General features: G+C 43.7%; 1 protein-coding gene and 1 non-coding gene across 4 annotated transcripts in view; both read left to right on the plus strand.

The window, feature by feature from the left end:
* The window catches only part of LOC126999199 (trypsin-1-like), a 126,629-nt gene extending 111,841 nt beyond the window's left edge, over window positions 1–14,788 (plus strand). For all 3 annotated transcript variants that reach the window (XM_050861524.1, XM_050861525.1, XM_050861523.1), the window contains exon 7: window positions 14,276–14,788. In XM_050861524.1, coding sequence (XP_050717481.1) covers window positions 14,276–14,456 — 181 coding nt within the window. In that variant the 3' untranslated portion in view covers window positions 14,457–14,788. The remainder of the gene's footprint in view (window positions 1–14,275) is intronic.
* A 973-nt stretch (window positions 14,789–15,761) lies between these two features.
* Window positions 15,762–15,835, plus strand: Trnaa-cgc (transfer RNA alanine (anticodon CGC)). The gene has a single exon. It is a non-coding gene; the product is annotated as a tRNA-Ala (tRNA).
* Window positions 15,836–16,227: the final 392 nt, after the last annotated feature.

Genomic DNA, 16,227 nt, shown 5'->3' on the forward strand with positions numbered 1-16,227 from the left:
CTTCGCTGAAATCTCCATCCTAGGAGATTTCAATGTTCACCACCAGCTTTGGCTTTCATCCTCTTTCACTGACCATCCTGGTGAACAAGCCTACAACTTTGCTATCCTCAACGACCTAGAGCAGTTGGTCCAGCACCCTACACGTATTCCTGACCGTCTTGGAGATCGGCCCAACATTCTAGACCTCTTCCTTACCTCAAACCCTTCTGCTTATTCTGTCAAACTGTTCTCTCCGTTGGGCTCCTCCGATCACAATCTTATTTCTGCATCCTGTCCTATCGCTCCTGTACACACTCTGGACCCACCGAAGAGGCGATGCTTCTGGCATTTTGCTTCAGCTCGGTGGGACGACCTGAGGATGTACTTTCCATTCCCGTGGAATGATTATTGCTTCAGGATAGAGACCCTCTGTGTGTGCTCAGCGCATCACAGAGGTGATTGTCTCTGGAATGGAGGCATACATTCCTCGTTCTTTCTCTACTCCTCACGCTAAAAAGCCTTGGTTTAATCACGCTTGTTCTCGTGCTGTCAATGATAGAGGTAGCTCACAAAAGATACCAGAGCCTTCAAACTAATGCTAATTATGAACTTTACATTTCTGCCCGAAATCGTGCCAGATCTATTCTCCGACTAACCAAAAATTCTTTCATTAATAGAAAATGTCAAAACCTTGCTTTCTCTAACTCTTCCCGTGACTTCTGGCATCTAGCCAAAAACATCTCCGCCAACTGCACTTATTCCTCTTTTCTGCCACTCCTCAGTCCTGCCGGCACCACTGCCGTCTCATCTATCTCTAAGGCTGAACTCTTCTCTCAAACTTTTCTAAAAACTCCACTCTGGACGATTCTGGGCATATTCCTCCTCATCCCCCTCTGACTCCTTTATGCCTATTATAAAGATTCTTCAAAATGATGTTTTCTATGCCCTCTCTGGCCTCAATCCTCAGAAGGCTTATGGACCTGATGGAGTGCCTCCTATTGTCCTTAAAAACTGTGCCTCCGTGCTGTCACCCTGCCTGGTCAAACTCTTTCGCCTCTGCCTGTCAACATCTACCTTTCCTTCTTGCTGGAAGTATGCCTTCATACAGCCTGTACCTAAGAAGGGTGACCGCTCCAATCCCTCAAACTACCGTCCTATTGCTTTACTTTCTTGTCTATCTAAAGCTTTTGAATCAATCCTTAACCGGAAGATTCAAAAGCACCTTTCCACTTCTGACCTTCTATCTGATCGCCAGTATGGGTTCCGCAAGGGGCGTTCTACTGGTGATCTCCTAGCCTTCTTAAGGGGAGAGTCCGGTTTAGATCGGGGGTGCCATATCTCCGGTAAATATGCATGAATCGCTCTGATTTTTATGTTGAAGTATTGGCATCATTTACATCAACATTAGACATTGACCCCCATTCTTGTCCCCCTCCCCCCCCCTCCAACTACAACTACAACGAAAATTTAAAAGCAAACCTTCATTTTTCTGTGACTTAGAGACGTTATAATATGAAATGTTTCTACGTCGTTAGATTTTTCATTTCAGCTTTTGAATTTGTTTTATGATTTTTTTTTAAATGTGTTTTTTTTTTGCCTTTTTTTGACCAAAAAAATATTAATATAAAATTAAACCAGACATATATAAAAAAAACAGCGACGATTATTTGAAGAGAAAGTATTCCTCTGCCTTTTAGTCTTTGTTTCATTGAAATCAAGCTAAAACTGGCTCCAAGGTTAACGTTAGAAGGGGAATAACTTATGTTTTGAGATATGGGCTGATAAAGTTTATTGATGGATCGCGATCCCGTTAAAACACACTAGGAAGCTTTTTTCAGGTTTACTATGAGTTTTTTTTTATCATCTTCAATCTGATAATACATGCACATGTATTTTTAAAAAATGTATACCTACCAAATATATTTTTTTCACAAAAAGTAATTTTTTTTATATTTTTGGGGTCTCCAACTCTTGGTCATCCTCTCTTAGCCGCTTCGGTGAAACTTTTGCTATTGCGCTGGACATATCAAAAGCTTTTGATAGGGTCTGGCACAAATCTTTGCTTTCTAAACTACCCTCCTACGGTTTCTATCCTTCTCTCTGTACCTTTATCTCCAGTTTCCTTTCTGACCGTTCTATTTCTGCCGTGGTAGACGGTCACTGTTCTTCCCCTAAATCTATTAACAGTGGTGTCCCACAGGGTTCTGTCCTATCTCCCACTCTTTTTCTGTTGTTCATTGATGATCTTCTTTCCAAAACGAACTGTCCTATCCATTCCTACGCCGATGATTCCACTCTGCATTATTCAACTTCTTTTAATAGAAGACCCACCCTTCAGGAACTTAACGACTCAAGGCTGGAGGCTGCAGAACGCTTAGCCTCAGACATTACTATTATTTCCGATTGGGGCAAGAAGAACCTGGTGTCCTTCAACGCCTCAAAAACACAGTTTCTCCACCTATCCACTCGACACAATCTTCCAAACAACTATCACCTATTCTTTGACAACACCCAGCTATCACCTTCCTCAACACTAAACATCCTCGGTCTATCCTTAACTCAAAATCTCAACTGGAAACTTCATATCTCATCTCTTACTAAATCAGCTTCCTCGAGGCTGGGCGTTCTGTACCGTCTCCGCCAGTTCTTCTCCCCTGCACAGTTGCTGTCCATATACAGGGGCCTTGTCCGCCCTCGTATGGAGTATGCATCTCATGTGTGGGGGGCTCCACTCACACAGCTCTTCTGGACAGAGTGGAGGCAAAGGCTCTTCGTCTCATCAGCTCTCCTCCTCATACTGATAGTCTTCTACCTCTTAAATTCCGCCGCAATGTTGCCTCTCTTTCTATCTTCTATCGATATTTCCACCTTGACTGCTCTTCTGAACTTGCTAACTGCATGCCTCCCCCTCCACCCGCTGCACTCGACTTTCTACTCATGCTCATCCCTATACTGTCCAAACCCCTTATGCAAGAGTTAACCAGCATCTTCACTCTTTCATCCCTCACGCTGGTAAACTCTGGAACAATCTTCCTTCATCTGTATTTCCTCCTGCCTACGACTTGAACTCTTTCAAGAGGAGGGTATCAGACACCTCCTCCCAAACTGACCTATCTTTCGGCCTCTTTGGATTCTTTTAGGAGCAGCGAGTAGCGGGCTTTTTTTTATTAATGTTTACATTTTGTGCCCTTGAGCTGTCTCCTTTGCTGTAAAATAAAAAATATATATATATATATATATATATATATATATATATATATATATATATATATATATATATATATATATATATATATATATATATATATCATCCCCATAGATGTTATGTCATCCCCAGTGATGTTATATACCTGGACTTTCAGAAAGCCTTCGACAAGGTACCGCACGAGCGACTCCTTAAGAAACTGCACTTGGCGGGCATTGGAGCCAATCTGATCGCGTGGATAAGAGATTGGCTCACCGACAGAAAACAACGAGTACTACTCAACGGACAGCCTTCCGATTGGCTTCCAGTCACTAGTGGAGTGCCTCAAGGATCAGTGCTGGGACCCATTCTCTTCATCATATATATTAACGACCTCGAATCAGGACTGAAATCCACAATATCGAAATTTGCTGATGACACTAAGGTGGGGGGAAAGGCCCTCACAAAGACCGACTGCGAAATCATTCAGAAAGACCTCAATCACATTATCGAATGGTCGGAAAAATGGCAAATGTCCTTTAATGTTGACAAATGCAAAGTCATGCACATTAGGTCCAGAAATAGTAACCACACATACATCATGAATGGGAGACCTCTGCAAGCGATGCAGGAGGAAAAGGATCTTGGAGTCACTATCAGCAGTGACCTGAAACACGCGAATCACTGTAAAAAAGCATACAACAAAGCCAACACTATGCTCGGGTTCATAGCGAGGAACTTCGAGTGTAAAACGCCAGACGTGATGCTGTCCTTGTATAATTCCATGGTAAGACCCCACCTCGAGTATGAAGTACAGTTCTGGTCTCCTAATTACAGAAAGGACATTGATTTACTGGAAAGGATTCAACGACGCGCCACGAAAATGATACCAACCTTAAGGGCTCTACCGTACGAGGAACGACTCAAGCGACTCAATCTCTTTACATTGGAGAAAAGACGCCTACGAGGAGATATGATTCAAATCTTCAAGTATCTGAAAAAATTCAATAACGTCGATTACTCCAATTTCTTTGAATTGCAAACCAACTCAAGAACTGGAAATAACGGTTTACCCATTCAGTCTAGTCGATGTAACACAGACATCGGAAGGAGTTTCTTTTCAAACCGAGTCATCCGTCACTGGAACAATTTTCCTTCAGAAGTAGTAAATGCGAATACTATCAACTCCTTCAAATATAGAATCGACCGTCACTTCGCTGCGTCGGGAGTAAACTGAATATTGAGTTGCTTTCATCTGCTCCTCAATATCGAGGTGCTTTTATCTGCTCCTCAATATCGAGGTGCTTTCATCTGCTCCCCAGGCCCCAAGTGGCTGTCGAGCAGATTAAATCACCAAAGCGGGCAACCTCGTAATGAGCCAATAGGCTTTCTGTTGCCTGCGTTTCCATGTTTCCATGTTTCCATATTACCACACATGGTATTTACTCGCCCACAATTCTGTCCTGCCAGGTCACTGCTCCCCGGGTGTTGTAGTAGTCCATGAGGTAGGCGCGGATTCCCATGCTTTTATATGCCACATGGGCATCAGATGATCAGCTGTCAGAAATCTTGGCACTATCGGAGAATTGTCCCCGACATGTCGCCGACACTTCGGGGACATGCGAAGACAATTCGGAGACTTGTCGCCAGTTATTCCGCGACAAAAAAAAACGTTAAAATTTCAGATTTTGAGCTCGGCGACATGGACGCCGAATAGTCGGCGACATGTCTCCGAACTGTCCCCGAATTGTCATGAGCATTCGCCGACATGTCGCCGACATGTCGCCGAATGGTCACGAACTGAAGGAATCTTGGTCATGTCGGCGAACCGGTCGCCGAATTTTTTCACGAACTAATTCGGCGTCGAGTTCGTGGCCAAAATTCGGAAGTCTTCCGCCCAGGCTGTGACGACACATACCCCAAACTGCTTTTAAACATGCAGCTTCACTCATATAAAGCCCTTTAACTAACATAATTAACCTTCCGTTGTAGACAGGAATTTTTCCCGGCAAATGTAAACCAGCTAAGGTTATCCCTATTCGCTAAACTGGCAGCAGGAATGATATAAATAATTATCGTCCCATCTCTGTTCTTCCTGCCTTTAGCAAAATATATGAAAAGGCAATTGCTACTTGATTAAACAAATATTTAGAGCAAAATTATTTATCAATTGACCAGGAGCTTGGATAGAGCAAATCGTTCCACAGAGACCGCAATCCTCCACTTTGTCAGTGACACTTATAAATATCTTGAAGAAACATTATTTGTAGTTGTGATATTTATTGACTTATCCAAAGCTTTCGATATTTTAGGTCATAACATTATATTTGATAAGAAAAAATATATTGAAATACTGGGAATACCACTAAAATTATTTGTTACCACTCTAACAGAGGACAATAATTTTTTTTGTAATAACAATTTTTCAATACTTAAAACCGTAACTAAAGGTGTCCCTCAGGGGTCAATACTAAGGCCAATTCATTTTCTAATATATGTCAGTGATATGATAAGTGCTAATTCAAAATTAATCCCATCTCAGAGAGAGAGAGAGAGAGAGAGAGATGTAAGAATATTAAATAGAAAATTGGAAGAGAGATAAAATCATAGAAGTGAAAATTGCAAATGATAATTTTTAAGATACCCCGCTAGAGAGAAAGAACGTGAAATAAAGAGCAAAGAAGCAAAAATTTAATGATATTAAAAAGAAAAAAGAAACGAACAGTAAGTTATAAAGAAAGTGTGTGTGTGTGTGTGTGTGTGTGTGTGTGTGTGTGTGTGTGTGTGTGTGTTTTACTCCTCATCCCTCTCGTCTTTCTCCCTCTCTCTCTTTCTCTCTGGCCTTATGTGTATGGATGGGTGCAAATCCTGGTCTGCAAACTTTCTCAAGCTAACGCTAAACTGGGCTCCTACCGACGCTCCAGAAGCATCCAGCGGTACTTGAAAACCGTAAGAACGTGTTGGTTGAGTTTACGCAGTTGCATGGATTGGGACTATGAAAATTAAACACACAGGCTAACCAACCCTTGACACTTTTCTCTGGGCTTGCGCATGCGCACTGTCCATGACGTCAAAGCGTTGCCAAGACAACCGTGACGCTTCCCAGACACCCCCACACACTGAAACAAGTGCCTACGCATACAAAGTGGCCTACTAGTACTCCTGGCAGTTGAAATACGTCCTGGCCACCCACACACATCCTGGCCATTAGATCTCAAACGATACAAAACAAACATGGGTGAAAAGAATTATTTTGAAGAATTAGATTTACCCATTGACACACAACAGCATCTGCTAACGGACACGGGTGGGCACCGCTAACCGAAAAGTTAGCTTCGCTAACTGGTAATCCACTAACTAAAGCGTTAGCTTCCCTTACGCTAAACCGCTAAACTGATAAATAAATTAGTGGAATCTAACGCTAACCGCTAACCGCAATTTTTTTATATGGATTTAGCTTCGGTTTAGTATTTTGGCTCTAAAACCCCGTCTGCCCGTTAATGATGGTCTCTTTGGGGTGGCACATGACGCACCGGAAGTGCAAGACATTGGCGTTCGTCATATCTCTTGATTTTAAGGACAAAGTACTTCTCCTGGTGGGCCACGGGTTCTGGAACTTCTGGGACTCCTGGCCGTCAGCTTGAGTGTCCTCCACCTCACCCACAGCTGCTGCCGGCTCCCTAACAGGGTCAGCATCGTCAGGCGGAACAAAACCGTCCTCACTCGGGTCGCCTCCCATGACGTCGTTAACGATAAACAAGGCAACAGTAATGAACGCGGCTACACGGTGGTCGCAGCTGAACTGAACAAAGAGCCCAACAAGCAACAACAAGAAGAGAAGAGAATAGAGCCTCCAGTTTATCCTAAATCCGTAAATTTTACCAAAGATTTCCCGGAAATTTACGCATTATTTACTTTTTTCCATGGCTGACATTGATTTTTATTATTTTAAGTTTATTTCTTGTCAGTGGAAAATATCGAATTCTTGTTATTAAATCCAAATTTCAAAGAGTTGGACAATTACCCAACTTTAAGGCGTGATTTACCAAAAAGTAGAAGCCCTGGAATTATTGCGCCATGTGGCTCAACTGGTGCTGTGTCTGCTCACAACGGACAAGAACAAACCTGTATGAATATTTTAGTGGAGTTAAGTTAGCGGAGGAACTACATTTAGCGGAAGCTAAATGGTCCGCTAACTGTTTCCAAAGTTAGCGAAAACACTAATCAGCTACCCAAAAAGTTAGCTTCGCTAATTAGCGGTTAGCGGATTAGCGGAACCGTGCCCACCACTGCTGGACACCAACTTCAACAAAAGTATGGGCGACAAAAAGCGAACTGATTGATATGATAACAGAATTCTCTTTCGGTCAGTCCCGATCTAGAACTTTTCGATGACAAGACTGAATCAGATGTCTACAAATTGGCTCTCGATATTGAGAATATCAAAGCTAAACTACACACCAAGAGGTCAAGACTGTATGAAATGCCAGAATTTGCTCTTTAATACACTCCCACACGGCCACTGCGTGTAACGAAACACACGAGAAATTAATCCAGACAAGGAAAGGTTTGCCGGCGCCGGGGATCGAACCCGCGACCAGCGTAACGGGAGAGCCACTCCTTTACCAGTAGGCCAAAGAGGTACCCCACTGGGTAAGTGGGTTATGGGAGGCTCGCCCATCAGACAAGTCAGCATTACACGTCTCCCCATTCCCATTTAAATTAATTTCTGTGTGTTGAGTTCCCATTTTCTAAAAACTTCGAAGAGTATGGGCCATCACTCTACCTGTTACCCTCTCGGGGTGACAGAAAAGAACCACAGGAGAGGATGCCACCGCCTTGTCACTAGTGAAATGCCAGAATTTGCTCTTTAATACACTCCCACACGGCCACTGCGTGTAACGAAACACACGAGAAACTAATCCAGACAAGGAAAGGTTTGCCGGCGCCAGGGATCGAACCCGCGACCAGCGTAACGGGAGAGCCACTCCTTTACCAGTCGGCCAAAGAGGTACCCCCCTGGCTAAGTGGGTTATGGGAGGCTCGCCCATCAGGCAAGTCAGCACTACATGTATACGAGACTATTAGGGCACTCCGGGAACGAGTGAACGGCCTGGAACAGATGCTCACCTCTAGCAGCAGGGGACAGCCCAAGGTAACGAACAACCATCCATCTCCTCCACACTGTCTACTCCTTGGGGTCACTAGCTTACGCAGAGTTCTTCCCAGCGACCTGGACGACAACTACTTCGTAAAGTCCATCCACGGCGCCAATATTCACCTGGGGCGGACTCCACAAAGCGTTAGTGAGCAGTTTTGGGCCGCAACAACAAAACTGCGATCGACAAAGCTCGCGCGGTAATAACTACCAACTAATTGATGACGTCACAAGTCAGCGCGCGGATCCACAAAGCTTTTCGTTGCTCTGTGTGACGCTAAATTTGTTGTTAAATAACTACTGCCTCGGAGGTGTAGTAAACGCTGACAATATTATCGTACTTACATATAAATGCTTAAAAATCGCGTTTTTCAACTTGAAATATAACTTTGCGAGTAGAAGAAGCCCATTTCTTTATAAAATGATGAGATTATACACACTTTTAGAAGCATATGATATGGTTGGGCGGTATGTCAACACCGACGCCCGGCCGGGGGATTGCTAGACCTTCCCTCTCCTTCATCATCCTACCTCGATTCTCATTCATTCGTCCATCCATCTCTAGGTTTGTCCCTCCTTGGAGGAACCATGGACCTTGGTCGGGTGACAGCCCATGAGTTGGGCTGCAGATATGGCAAGACAGTCTTAACTTTCTCTCGTTTCTTCCCTCCGTCCTTCGTTCCTGTCTGCCTCGATATTTGTCCCATATTTTTCTTTGCTTTCTTCCTGCCTCAATCTCCTCCTTATCTTCTTTTTCTTCCCCTTAAGCATGTTCGTAGATAACAAGACATCGAGCAGCAGAGTTACCTTGACGTAAATGTGAAGCAAACAACGAAATAATTAAGTTCCTAGATTACGATTTAGTACAGTTTGCCTGAAAAGGAAGAAAATGGGAAAAGAGAACGGGTTGCTTTGAAGCGACAGCTGGAGGAGGCTCCCTACGATTGGCTGACGGTTATGTAAACCTGCTTGTGATTCGCTGCAAGGCCAATGACGTCATCAACCAATCAGCGGCCTAGCTGCCTCTAACTACAATGTAAGGTTTGCTTCGTGGATCTGAAGTTAACGTAGGTCGCTAAATCAACTGAGTCTGAAAACTGAACCGAACTCCTACTGAGTGTGTGCTTTACTGCGGTATTAATGATATTCTCGAGGGGTCACCCAGTGAAAATATTATTTTAATAACTTAGGTTCGTTGATAAGCGACCTAAAAGATAATAAAATATGAAGACCAAATCGAAGCTTACAATGAACACTTGCTCAAATGGGGCGAATCAAATGGCATTACAATCATTAAAATTCAACCACACCGGGCTCAGCACCGGTGAGCTAGACATGTATTTTGATGGTGGTTAAAACAGTTCGGAGTTAAATCGACTAGGCGTTGTCAGACTCTTAGGTGCAATAGAAACGCAGTGCCCTGAATTTCGGTTATGTAACAACTGGAAAATAATCAAGAGCTCCGAGAAAGGTTCATAATAATGATAATAACATAAGTTCACAAACTTTGTCCCCTCAACAGTCTCCCTCGCCACCCGATCCCCGCACTGTGCGGCAAGCCGGCAACCCCCAGCTCCCCGCGGTGGCGTCTCACCCTTGGAGGAATAATGGAAGGAGAGGGCATGACGTCCCAGAAGTGAAGCAGTCTTGGCCTGGGCTTTGCTCCGCCCCTTCCCTCAAGTCCACCCATAACATTGCCCAGCTGGCCGGACGCGCAGCACTCACACACCTTAACACCTTTTGTGAGCTGCCTCTCTATCTTTGACAGCACGAGAACAAGCGTGATTAAACCAAGGCTTTTTAGCATGGGGAGTAGAGAAAGTACGTGGAATGTATGCCTCCATTCCTGAGACAATCACCTCTGTGATGCGCTGGGCACACACAGAGGGGTCTCTATCCTGGAAGCAGTAATCATTCCACGGGAAATCTGAAAAGTACATCCTCAGGTCGTCCCACCGAGCTGAAGCAAAATGCCAGAAGCATCGCCTCTTCGGTTGGTCCAGAGGGTGTACAGGAGCGATAGGACAGGATACAGAAATAAGGTTGTGATCGGAGGAGCCCAACGGAGAGAACAGTTTGACAGAGTAAGCAGAAGGGTTAGAGGTAAGGAAGAGGTCTAGTATGTTGGGCCGGTCTCCAAGACGGTCGGGAATACGTGTAGGGTGCTGAACCAACTGCTCTAGGTCATTAAGGAGAGGAAATTTGTAGGCTTGTTCATCAGGCTGGTCAGTGAAAGAGGATGAAAGCCAAAGCTGGTGGTGAACATTGAAATCTCCTAGGATGGAGATTTCAGCGAAGGGAGAGTGGGTCAAGATGTGCTCCACTTTAGAGTTCAGGTAGTCAAAGAATTTTACATAGTTAGTAGAATTAGGTGAAAGATAAACAGCACAGATGTATTTAGTAATAGAATGACAATGAAGTCTTAGCCAGATGGTGGAAAATTAAAAAAAGTCAAGGTTGTGGGCACGAGAGCAAGTGATGTCGTTGCGTACGTAGACGCATGTACATTATAATATACATGTACATTCACATGTACATTATAATATACACATTACAAACATCCAGCTTTAGATTGAAATTGAGGACAGAGATAGTAGGAGGGAACAGAGTAGAGGTTGCTGTCAGTAACCTCAGAAACCTGTGTATTAGAGACTATACCTCCCCCATTGAATACACTGACACTGAGGTTTCTAAGAGGCTTCATGACCATCTGTCTTCCACATGGGCAGAACTCTGTGCCATACTTGAGGCCCTCCGTATCACTGTAGTTCTAAGGAAAACTGTGTACCTGTGTGTTGACATAGTGTGCCTTGTATACACTCCTGTCTTCCTCTCCCTCTGACTCTGACATAGTCTGCATGTGCCTCAGTGCCCATAGCCCATAGCCATAGTATGCATTAACCCATAGCTAATGCATACTTAATTTGGGTGCCCTCACAGGTTGGACTACCCCATAATGAAAAGGCAGACAGACTTGTTCGTCTTGCCTCTGATGATCTCACTGTACACACCCAGGTGTTGAGTACACCTATAATTATATTAAGAGTAGACTTAGATCTCTTGTTAGTGAGTCTGTCACCTCTCAGCTTGCCTTGCGATGTCATGACGGCAGTGCTTCCAGCATTCCCTATTCCCAGGAATCGAGTCTCTGTACCCACACTTATAGCAGACACAGTGTATCCTATGATAGTGTGGTGATGCGTCTGAGGCTGGGCTATAGGTATTACTGGGAGGTCAGTGGGACTGCCCCAGCCCCTTGCAGCTTGTGTGCTGGGCCAGGGGGTCACACGCTCCATGATTATGTCCTGCAATGTCTCTCTATCAGTGCTTACCTCCCACAGGGCCACTTGGATAATGTTCTTTCATCTATGTTAAGTGAGTATCCTACATTTGTCCCTTGATTGTAGTTTCTGGGTGCAGTCCCTTTTGTCTGCCCCCTTGAGCTCATCAATGCTATTGTTTTTGTTTTTAATATAGCACTTGTTCCCTGCCATTACACCTTTTTTTTTGTTTCATGGTGCTACCTGCAGATATGTTAATAGCAGTACAATCACACTATGTATTGTCTGGGGTTTGAGATGGCAGGTTCTTCCCTTTCCCTCTATTGTATACCTGCAATAATAAACAATCAGTCAATCAGTTTTCGCTAAATCATGCTTAAAAACAGTCAAATAAATAACAGCGCCGAAACTCCTTGTTGTTAGCGTACGTAATATTAAAGTTATAATAGTGACGACAATAGTGATAATAATAACAATTATAAATAAAATAATAAAAAAAGTAAAAATCTGATACATTAACTACCACTACTACTACTACTACTGCTGCTGCTGCTGCTGCTGCTGCTGTATGCTTTATGCCTATTAATTGAATATCTTTAGGTATCCTTGATTTATGACAATTTCAAATGTGTGAAGAATTATTTTAATATTAGTTGTTTTCGAGGAACAGGAACATTTGTATTCATAGTTGTGTAATACGTGTATATATCACAACTGTGTATATATCCTGCATTATGAAATAAAGACTACTACTACTACTACTACTACTACTACTACTACTACTACTTTTACACTACTACTACTACTACTACTACTTCTACTTTTGCACTACTACTACTACTATTACTACTTTTTTTTTTTTTTTTTTTTTTACTATATATATGATACCTCCACCCATGTTTATTTTCTCGACACAATCATGGAGGGCTCCATAGCTTGGAGGTCATTAGCCCCAACTCTGTTCGCTAATGACTGTGGCATCCAACCATATCACTAATACTACCTAGCACTAAATCACCTATCATCTATTACGTCCAGATCCCCCTTTCCTTCCCTACTCAAGTCGCTCCCGACCCACCCTAATGTCACTCTCCACCACTGTGGCTTCATAATCTGTATTGGAGATGTTGGTGGCTTTTGGGCCAGAGTGTCTGGTGCCCCTGAGACATAGGATGGCCGACCTGAGCAGGGAGAACGAGAGGCGACACCTCATCCAGTCGACAACGTGGCTCCTTGGCTGATGCTTCTTTTCTTAAATTAGTTCCGCGAGGCGTGCGTAGAAGCATTGGGTCCTGGGACCCATCTCGCTGAATGCGGTGAAGACGAGGGGGGTGAAGCTGCCCTGATCCACATGTTGGATTCTTTCACCGTATGCCCTTGTCTTCTCCTGCTCGTTCCTGTGGTGGGCGGCTTCCGGTGACAGGCAGCCATCGGGTCGAATATACGGATGTCCATGAACGCCCGCTGTCCGCGCACCCAGATTCCGCGGGCACTTACATCAACCCGTGCCTCCTGTGAGGTATTGGCTGTCCTGTACCAAAGGTGTTCACCGTCCAGGGGAAGCAGTGCCGGCTCGGTAGTGACGTCTTGGCATACCTCCCCGAGCATGCTGGCTGTCAGATCCCTCACTTCATCGTGTCGAATACAGACGAAGCCTCCTTTTTTACATGTCATGGTGTGGGTGACATCATTTGGTGATCCACATGCACAGAGATCAGGCAATCCCTCAATCGGCCAGCCATATCTCAGAGCAACGGCGTCGACAAATTCTTGTTTGTTGAGGCTGAAGCCCTTTGCTCTGACTGGTAATGACGTTAGCCAGTTAGAGGCGCCTGCCTCCTGTGCTGTGTGTATTTTTATACCCATTTCTGTGGACAGGCGGTGTGTAAGACGGTCCAGCTCGTCTTTTTGGGCCTGTTGCCTTTCTTCTGAGATTTTTCTTTTAATTTATCTTATTTATGTTTGGTCTATCTCGCCCTCTGCCTCCTGAGCGATGATCCTGTTGATGAGTGACCTGGTAAGGCTGATGGAGTTTTGGTTCTCCTTATCAGCCAGCTTCTCAGGGTTGGTGATCCCCATCCTACCCATTCTTGGGGGAAGTGCTAGCATATCCCTCTCCTCCTCCCCCAAAGCATGAGATTTCACCAGCGCCGGCAAGTACTACTACTACTACTACTACTACTACTACTACTACTACTACTACTACTACGACTACTACTACTACTACTACTACTACTACTATTACTACTACTACTACTACTACTACTACTACTACTACTACTACTACTACTACTTCTTTTACTTCTACTACTACTACTACTACGACTACTACTACGACTACTACTGCTACTACTACTTCTTTTACTTCTACTACTACTACTACTACTGCTGTTGCTGCTGCTACTACTACTACTACTACTACTACTACTACTACTAATAATAATAATAATAATAATAATAATAATAATAATAATAATAATAATGATACTACTACTACTACTAATTATAATAATAACTGATATTATTATTAATAACAGTAATTATAATAATAATAATAATAATAATAATAATAATAATAATAATAATAATAATAATAATAATAATAATAATAATAATAATAATAGCAATGATACTAGTATTATGAAACAAGACTACATAATATGCATTCCACAGTGGCACTGCAGCACAAGTGGGGTCTTGCCAAGGAGACTCTGGGGGACCATTGGCCTGCGGGTCTACCCTGGCAGGGCTGGTGTCTTGGAGCTATGGCTGTGCCCGCCCGGAGTATCCAGGTGTGTACACGGAGGTGTCTTACTTTGTGGACTGGATCAACTCGCACACCAAACGCCTTTAGGATCAACGACTGCCCCTTAAGAGATTGTAATCAGGAAGCTGTTTAACTGAACTCGATCTTTTACTTTCCCGGAATGAAAAACATCGCTGATATAAAATACATTCACATTGGCGGTAATGGTTCCGATATGTAATCCATCAAATTGTTGTGTATCCACTCGGTTCTTTCCCTGTCGGTCCAAAAACCGTCAACAAAATTGTGAATCTGCACGCAGAGGTTATAGTAATTGTGATACGGGCTTACCGTTCATTAAAAGTAGATGATATATGGATCTGGGCATGCAGTTTGATTACACTTGTCATCATTTCATGATAAATAAACTTCCTGCAAAATTTGTATTTACATTTCCCGCCATACACTTTCCTTACCTTCATGTTACCCAGATTATCCCTGCTGTCTTTGTTAGCTTTATGAAATATCTCCAGTACCACGCACAAGTTCTATCACCCTTTCGTCCATTACGTCATAAAAAAATATGTAACTGTGTTGTCTCTATGGTAAAGGTAACAACTGTAAGCCATGACATGGATGTCCAGGGAACGGAGTCTCGTTCACATGATCCATCACGAAACCTTCAGGCCAGCACCAAGACCCGCCAAACCATGCGTGCGACGTCATTTGTCACAACGATAAAAGAAAGCAGCCCCAGAACTAGTGTCCTTCTGGGTCATTTAGCGTTGCCTTTCATTACTTTAGATTTATATAGAGTTTAATTTTGTTTGGATAATTACTCAAAAAAATATTGAGGATATGTTCTTTCTATCTTCTTCCGATAATTTTATGCTGACTGCTCTTCTGAACTTGCTAACTTTAGGTCTCTCCCCTTCCCACGGCCCCACCGCACTAGACTTTCTACTCCTGCTCATCCATATACTGCCCAAATCCGTTACGTAAGAGTTAACCAACATCTTCTTTCTCTTTCCCCTCTGCTGGTAAACTCTGGAACAACCTTCCTTTATCTGTATTTCCTCCTGCCTATGATTTGACCTCTTTCAAGAGAAGAGTGTCAAGACTCCTCCCGAAATTGATCTCTCTGTTGGCCTCTTTTCCTGTTTGCTTTTGATGGAGCAGGGTCTGGCGGGCTTTTTTTGTTGATTTTTTCCCCCTTGAGCTGTCTCCCTCGCTGTAAAAAATAACGTGTAGGTATCCCTTGCGTTCAGAAGATTTTTCTATCCTCTCTGTACTCTCATCTCCAGTTTCCTTTCTGGCCAATCCATCTCTGTTGTGGTAGACGGTTACTGCTCCTCCCCTAAACCTACCAACAGTGGTGTCCCTCAGGGCTCTGTTCCATCTCCCACTCAGGGGGGCTTCGTGGTGCAGTGGTTAGCACATTCGGCTCGCAATCGCAAGAGCCCGGGTTCGATTCCCGGGCGGAGTGGAAAAATTTGGGCGGCTTTTCCGATACCCTACGCCCCTGTCCACCCAGCAGTGAATGGGTACCAGGTATTAATCGGGGGCTGTGTCCCGTCTCCTGGGATCTGTTCCCTTCTCCTATAATTCCTTCCCCCTCCTGTCTCTCTCCGGTATATGACCACATGTTGCGCCGACTAAACGAAACTTTCCAACTTTTCCGTCTCCCACTCACTTTCTCTTGTTCATTGATGATCTTTATTTCTAAAACAAACTGTCCTATCCACTCGTACCCCGATGACTCTACTCTGTACTGCTCAATATTTTTTTGACAGAAGACCCACCCAACAGGACATTTACATGATCCCAGGCTGGAGAGGGTAGAACGTTTAACCTCAGACCTTACTATCATTTCCAACTG

The sequence above is a fragment of the Eriocheir sinensis genome, chromosome 16, assembly GCF_024679095.1.
Source record: "Eriocheir sinensis breed Jianghai 21 chromosome 16, ASM2467909v1, whole genome shotgun sequence".
Classification (NCBI taxonomy): Eukaryota; Metazoa; Arthropoda; class Malacostraca; order Decapoda; family Varunidae; genus Eriocheir; species Eriocheir sinensis.